This window comes from Octopus bimaculoides, chromosome 19 (assembly GCF_001194135.2).
Source record: "Octopus bimaculoides isolate UCB-OBI-ISO-001 chromosome 19, ASM119413v2, whole genome shotgun sequence".
NCBI lineage: Eukaryota > Metazoa > Mollusca > Cephalopoda > Octopoda > Octopodidae > Octopus > Octopus bimaculoides.
This window is the reverse complement of record NC_068999.1, coordinates 23805353-23813744: the sequence shown is the minus strand read 5'-3', so window position 1 is coordinate 23813744 and position 8392 is coordinate 23805353. Positions and strand designations below refer to the sequence as shown.

The 8392-nt window shown below is 34.7% G+C and overlaps 1 protein-coding gene across 1 annotated transcript in view; it reads left to right on the top strand.

Annotated features, from left to right (window-relative positions):
* The window catches only part of LOC106873102 (rab-like protein 2A), a 112827-nt gene that overhangs the window by 8915 nt on the left and 95520 nt on the right, over positions 1-8392 (top strand). Inside the window, exons 3-5 of the mRNA XM_014920330.2 lie at positions 2415-2494; positions 5154-5233; positions 6865-6976. Of these exons, the coding sequence (XP_014775816.1) occupies positions 2415-2494; positions 5154-5233; positions 6865-6976 (272 nt within the window). The remainder of the gene's footprint in view (positions 1-2414; positions 2495-5153; positions 5234-6864; positions 6977-8392) is intronic.

Genomic DNA, 8392 nt, shown 5'->3' with positions numbered 1-8392 from the left:
AACATATGTTGGAAATAAAAGTATTCATTTAACATATGCGTTTTACTCCATTTACTAAATTTATATATACTCAAGTACCTAAAATAACAAGGAGTTTCTACCTCATAAACAGGAGTTACACCACAGTCATTTTGTGATCTTTGCTATCCTGGTATCTATTAACCAATTTATTTTGTCCGAATTAATTATTAACTAGGAGAAAATAAATACATATAATAAAATATATATATATATGTGTGTGTATATATATATATATATATATATATATATATATATATATATACACGCACACACATATTTATATGTGTGTATATATACATTTATTTATATCTATGTGTATGTATTTTAGTGTCTGTGTTTGTCCCCATCATTGCTTGACAACTGGTATTGGTGTGTTTACATCCCTGTAACTTAGTGATTTGGCAAAAGACACCAACCAAATAAGTATCAGGCTTGAAAAAGAATGAGCCTCGGGTTGATTCATTTGAATAAAAATTCTTCAAGATGGTGCCCCAGCATGACCACAGTCTCATGACTGAAACAAGTAAAAGAGAAAAGGTAAATGGTTTCAATGAATCATGAAAAATTCTTCAGCCTTCAAAATTATGCCTGCATTTATTTTCACTGAATAGAATGATTGCTAAGTGATATGAATGAAGCTTTTAATTGAATAATTATTGCAGAACCAATCATATTTGCTTTATATAAATGATGCAAATATCTTCCATTTAAAAATATAAAATATGCCAAATTATATAAATAAATAAAAGCTTATTGTTCCTGTTGTACAAAATTATCCCTGCATTTATGAAGCTGTTTAGAACAGTTTTCACTGCACTGATAGCTTAAATTATTTTAAGATATAAATTTGTTTCATTGCATCATTGTAAGCAAGACCTGACATGCTGCTTTATGGATACTTTAAATGCATTTGTTGGTTACATGACTAAATTCATATTCATTGTCATAATATACTTCTGTATTAGTTTTCAAGTACAGCTGAAGTTGAAGTTTAAAAAAAAAAGGAACATAAAATTAGACAATAAAATGACCTTCTGTAAGACTTCAAAATTTGCACATGTCATGAATAACTTTTATGGAGAAGAAAAGTTATCGATTAATTATTTCATTTAGGTTACTGTGCAGATCCACTTGACATGACCTACTTTGTATATGTCTGTTCCTATTGATTTTAGTTCATTCACATCTGTTTACTAAAAACACAACAAAACGAAATACAAATATATATACATATATATATACCTGTGCTTTGGTTCTTTCTTTCTTTTTCTTTTCTTCCTTTCTTTTGTCACTTTTGCTATGAATTAAATTAATGAATTCAACGGGATACACCGTCTGCAAGTAGTTGGGTTCAGCATATTATCCTCCATTTTCTAATTGTTACACAAATTTTGGGTAAAACCTCCACTTTTACCCACTCCCATTGATTGCACCTAGTATAGCACTAGTGTAGCAATAATTGGGTACCCTCCCAGCAGTATACTGGATAGATACTATCCCTTAGTGGGTTGTACCCCCAACCCCTAACTCTCTCACGTTATATATTTATATATATATATATATATATATATTCTTTTATTCTTTTACTTGTTTCAGTTATTTGACTGTGGCCATGCTGGAGCACCACCTTTAGTCGAACAAATCGACTCCAGAACTTATTCTTTGTAAGCCTAGCACTTATTCTATCAGTCTCTTTTGCCAAGCCACTAAGTGATGGGGACATAAACACACCAACATCGGTTGTCAAGTGATGGTGGGGGAGACATACATAGACACAAATAACAAACACACGCATACATATATATATACAACAGGCTTCTTTCAGTTTCCGTCTACCAAATCCACTCACAAGGCTTTGGTCAGCCTGAGGCTCTAGTAGAAGACACCCCTGATATTGCCTTAAATCTATGACACCTTAAAATATTATTTTTTATAAAATAATGATTGTTTCTTTATAGCATTCTTTTCTGTTGGGTTTGCTTTTAAGGAGGTCGTTAATGAGTACTTCCTTCAAGTTAAAAGAAACCCAGTTTATTTCTACATCATGTGTAGTGGTTAGAGTGTTGCACTCACAATTACAAGATTGTGGTTTCTATCCCCAGACCAAAAGTGCATTATGTTCTTGAGTGAAACACTTCATTTCATGTTGCTCCAATCCACTCAGCTGTAAATGGTTAACCCTATGATGGACTGGTATTATGTTCAGAAGGAATATTTGTCTGCTTGCATAGCCAGGCGTCATTTGAATGCTACAACCATGCAAGGAAATGCATTGTGACCAGTGGTTTACTATAACATCCGATAGTCTGGTCAATACAATGAGAATGTGTGTGTGTATGTGTTTGTAAGTGAAACCTGAAATAAATTTGTTATTATCCTTTATATACACTTAGCAAACCACAACAATCGTCCACATATGCCTTGACTACATTTAACTACCAAATGAAAGTAAATGGACAAAAGGTTTCAGTAGGTGAGTAAAAAAGACATAAAAACATTTGAAGAGAAAATACTTTAGGAAATAAATAAGAATCAGAATGTCATAATATCACAAAAGATGTTGACTGCTGAGTGAGAAGTGATAATGGAATGGTATTTAGTAGGAGGATGAGGGACTCTATCTTTTATCTGATAGCTCATTTTCATCAACATCTAGTTGAGGGGTGAAAAACTTACCTGTTTGAGGTTCATGGTGTATCATCTCTTTGTGCAGCTCAGTGTAATAACTGAGCTCGTTATAAACTCCTCTTGTAATTTTTATGCTACATTTATGATTAAGATTGTTATCTGCAACAACTTAAGATCTTCCTCTATAACAGCCAACACTGTAGCAATATTCTTTGAAATAGGTGGGGGGGCGAGCTAGTAGAATTGTTAGCATGCCGGGCAAAGTGCTTAGCGGTATTTCATCTGCTGTTACGTTCTGAGTTCAAATTCTGCCGAGGTCGACTTTGCCTTTCATCCTTTCGGGGTTGATTAAATAAGTACCAGTTACGCACTGGAGTCGATGTAATCGACTTAATCCCTTTGGCTGTCCTTGTTTGTCCCCTCTATGCCTAGCCCCTTGTGGGCAATAAAGAAATAAATATTCTTTGCAGTCAATTTAAGTGGAGTTTGTGAGATTTCTGTATTCTCAGACTATATTCTCAGTTTGTATTCATTATAATAGCATCAGCTTCTCATTAGATAAACTTTCTTTATGAGACACTAGCAAATCAACCAGATTCTCTAATATGACTTCATCAAATCCTACATCATTTGCAAATGTATTATTTTTCCAAATTTGATGTTGGCTTGTAACATGACAGTTGCAGCCAAGCCATATATTTTAACAAGTACCATTCAAATTTGAGGGTTTCATTTCATCCCATGATTTAGCTGTTATCTACAGCATCCATTATGTTGAATTTCTTTTAGAACTCTCTAACTGTAGGATAATCCTTCCTGTCAATTTCTTTCATAAGTTACTTGAAAGTTCTTGTTTAAAATATTCTTTGAAGTTAGCTATCACACTGTGATACATTGTCTGGAGCAAAGAAGTTGTATTCTTGGTGATATATTCTACCCTCACATTATCACAAAGCTCATTTAAGTTTACTGGGTGCTTTGTTTAAAAGGTGCAATGCTTTGATGGAAATAGTGTGTCTGGCACAGTACCTTTCTACAGCAGGACGAAAGATGTTTGTAAGTTGCTCTTTGAAAAGGCTCTTAGTCATCTATGTCTTCTTATTTGAACACCAAATCAGAGGTAGATTTGTGTAACCTTTGAAAGCTCTTGGGTTTTTTGGAGTGATATGCAAGTAGGCATTTTAATTTCATATTTCCAGGGCTATTTTCTTCCAGAAGAAATGTTAGATGATTTTTGGAAGCTCTAAGTCCTGATGTTAGTATTTCTTGAGAAATCAAAGTTCTGGCTGGCATGCACTTCCAGAAAAGGGCAGTCATATCAATGTATTCTTGTCCTGGTGTATAACCTTGTTTAGCAATCATTTGTTAAATGATTGTTGGCCAGGATAATTAAAAAGCAGCTGCTGTGTAAGCACTGGCAGTTTCACCAGGTTTTTACTCTATAAGTTTCACCTGCCTTTTTCTGTAAATTGTCATATGTTCTTTTGGATTTTTTAAATTACCATTATGCTTATTGGCACTTTACATTGAATCTGGTTCTCAATTCATTCAGTTAAGAGCCACTTCATTTTAAGCATCACATTAGATCATCACCATCATCATGTAATGTCTGCTTTCCATGCTGGCATGGGTTGGACTGTTTGACATGGAGCTGGCTAGCTAGGAGCTGTCCAGACTGCAACTGTCTGTTGTGGCATGGTTTCTATGGCTGGATGCCCTTCCTAACACTTAGTAGAGTGTGCTGGGTGCTTTTTATGAGCCACATAAATCTTTTTTACATTACTGCCTTCAATTGCATTTGATGGTTTCATTCCAAACATCTTGCATTGTAGGTAAATTAAACAATAGCAGCAGCAATGGATAAATATGTAGTTAAAAATTAACACCAAGAAAGAACTGTTTTGTGAGAGCCAAAAATTTGTTGTCGTATTCTTTTGAATGTAAGAATGGAAATGATGAGATGAAAAGGTGGGCGGAAGTACTGTATGATTTCAGTTAGTTGATGGGTTACCAAGTTCATAGGTACTTTGTCCCCTACACTGCTGACTTAATCTATTAAAATGCTACATTCTACCCTCTTTTTCTCTCACACAGACACACTCTGTAGTTATAACATATGTAGCTACAGACATTGCTATCATGCTGACACTTATTGTTATTGCTAATTGGTTACTCAAATATTAGTGGGTTAGTGGTGGTGGTTTTGTATTGGGTCTTGGTGGTGGCACTAGTCATATTGTTCTTGTTAATTGTATTGTTGTTGCTGTTTAGTCTCAAGCCAGTCCTCATTGATCTAACATTGTTCAGATCTTTTCAGTTTTCATGCACATTGTTTGGTTGGTATTTTCTCTAATCATTGTCAGATGCTATTTTGTTGCATTTAATATATTTGTTTTTTGCATGTTTACAGTTGTCATTTCACGGTTATAGGAGTGTTAATTATTGCCAATTTTATTTAACATGTGTTGTCAAAAGTTATTGATATTCCACTTCATTTGTTGCAGATTTCTGGGATACTGCAGGTCAAGAAAGATTCAGTACCTTACACAGATCATACTACCATCAGGCACATGCTTGTATCATGGTAAGTTTGATTCAACTGTTGCTCACATGAGTATTTAGTTTATACAGGGCCTAACAAGAATGGTATGGAGTATTAATCTGAAATATTTATCTTTGCATTAAATTACTTACCTAAACCCTTCAAATAACATCTTTTCCACAGTTCTTTACACTGGGCTGTCTTTTCTGTTTTTCTCCGTTTGGATCCCTGCTTTTTCAGTTCTGCCTCAATAATCCCTTGCCCAGCTATTTTTAGGGTGTCCTCTCATATGTTTCCTGAAGGGAAGGCTTTCCTCTCTCAGGTCTTGATGGTTTTGAATTGCTATTGCTGCTTCTGTAACTTTACTTTTGTTTTCCAGGTAGGGGTGTTGGCCCTATGCAAACTCATTTTCACCTCTGGAAAGTGGTGATCCATATTTGTTTGGCTTCTGTCATTTGACCTGGCAAACATGGGTGGTTTTACCTAGGGCTTGTACTCTGCTGGTATAGCTCTCAGGGTCATTGAGGTACACAAGTCACCACATGGCACCAAGGACTGCATTAAATTACTCTAATGAAAAATTCATGAGGATTTCTGACAGTTTCCCTACTCTATTTGCAAAATCTAGCATTGTTAGAATCTTCCAACCACTAGTAATTCAATCATCTCTAATTCAGCCTTCAAGGCAGTTTGTGAAAATCATATCATTCAAATGTACACAATTCTGGTCTCCCTCTCACTTACCCTTTACAAACACTTCCAGTACAGAGGCTGAAGCATCTGTCAGTTAATGTTCTCATATATCTGGTACTTGACTAACACATCAGCTCCTGAAATACTCTGGTACTTATTAATTCCAAACCTAACTTTTATTCAGCTATCAGTGCCTCTGTTCCATTGGACAATCTGATCCCTGTCTAATCTAAACAATCCACCATACATTAACCTATTACACACTTTCAGCAGCTCAAACCCTGCATTTCATGTCAGCTAATTCAGTTAATATTCTGTTCTTTTGCCAAAGGCCTCTCTAATTCAGCAGATGTTCTTTACTACTTAGCCCTTCAGAGACAGTTTAGCAGGGAACTGGAACTTTCTGCAGATTTAGCATGAAATCTCCTGTTCCCTCAACCCAAACAAAGATCTATTAGGCGGGCCCCTATCTTTACCAAATCATTCAACTTTTCTCTTTTCTGTAACTTTCAAATCAAATGACACAAGCTCAACCTTTCTCACCCAGCAACCACTGACCTGTTATTGTACTCACTTTTAGCATTTCAAAGGGGAGAGAATTGGTCCTCAGTGACTAGTTATATTAATTTGAGTTGTTTTTGTTTCATCTCCACTGTAACTGCTGGTATAACTTTTGTAAGACTCCAACTGCTTTTTACTACCAAACTAGTACTTTTTCACACTTGAGAAATTTTGTGAAAGTAACCCTTGACATTAGCAGAGCATTTGACTAAAAACAATATGAATAAATAATCATTATATTTGAAAGAATAATCTGAATGCTAAAGGGTTAAATAATACTGTCTTAGCTAGATACCTCTAAAAGGACTGAACAATAAGTTCTCTTTAGTAGGATGGCCTATAGAATCTATAAGCACTGCTCCATCTTTTCACAAAGAAAATGGTTATTTGCTCATTAGAGTGTGTATTACTTTCCTTAGGTGTTTGATGCCACTAGAAAAATAACGTATAAAAATCTGAGCAAATGGCTGACTGAGTTGCAAGAACATCGTCCTAATATTCCATGTTTATGTGCTGCCAACAAAATTGATGGTAAGTAAAGTATTATCTGCCTCAGCTTTTATATTATACACTTGGTTCAGCATTCATTTCAAAATTGTAAAATAAATTATTTTTCTATGAAAAATTAAATTATGCCTACTGAATTTTCTTGGACTTTCACTTTCTTCACCGTGACATGCATTCAATCATGAATTTTATAACATTTAGTACATGTTCCAAATAAATGTTGACTTTCTGTACGTTCTTACATTGGTGACAGATATTAACTTTTGCTAAATTGGTGACTTTCCATTTTTTTATAGCATAACTATGCTACAGAAAGTATGTTTTGCACCTATATTGACCACATTTCGTTTCGCTTGAACTTTGTGTGTGTACGTTTTGCCGTTTTCAATATTATCAATTCTATGAGTGTGTGTGTGTGTGTTTCTGTGTTCATTATGTCTATAGTAAACCATAGTAAAGAACATTTTACGCTGTTTTAATGAGCCCACATTTAATGAAGTAGCTATCCTTGTGGTTGGCGATCCTATTGAAAATCATGATATTCTCATTTGTGTTCAAGATAACAACCTTAAACGTGTTTCACAGACTCATCCTTATGGTGCTCTCCAGTATAATCTTATTCTGTGGAATGGACAAGATGGGTAGTATTTCAATATTCCTTGGATTGAACCTGCAACAAGATAACCAATTACAAACAAAAGGGTGTCATCAAATGACTTCTATTCTTACCATCTGATGTTAAGACCAGAACAATCAAATCCTTTCTACTATAGGCACAAGGCCTGAAATTTCAGGGGAGGGGACTAGTCGATTACATTGACCCCAGTGCCTCAGTGGTACTTAATTTATCGAAAGGATGAAAGGCAAAGTTGATCCCAGCGGCATTTGAACTCAGAATGTAAAGACAGGCAAAATACCGCTCAAGCATTTTGCCCTGCATGCTAATGATTGTCACCTCGCTACCTTCCAGAACAATCAAATCAATTGCACATGTCAAATAAACTTTATTTTCATTTATAAATTTTCTACATTATCTCAATAACCAGCTATAGTTATTTCTAATACACTTCTCTACAACGACCAAGTTTCATTACAAAATGAAAATAGTTTCACACTTTCAATTTGAACTAAAATTACAAAATATTCCATTACAAGAGTGACGATGTGTGAATAATGAAAGTAATGTTTCTCCGAATTAGTCATGTGTGTGTGTTATACTAAAGAAAGCTACTTATTATCTATCTACCAAATAAACTATGTTTTTGACTCAACAACTCTTTTTTACAACTAAAATAACCTCGGCAACTAGGTTGGGTCGCACAATTTTGAGTTCATTTTTGGACAATATTTTGATTTGCTTATAATGTATCACTTTTGTCCGATGTTTCACACATGTGTAGAATTCTACTCAGATAAACATTTATGAAAATGAACGCAAAT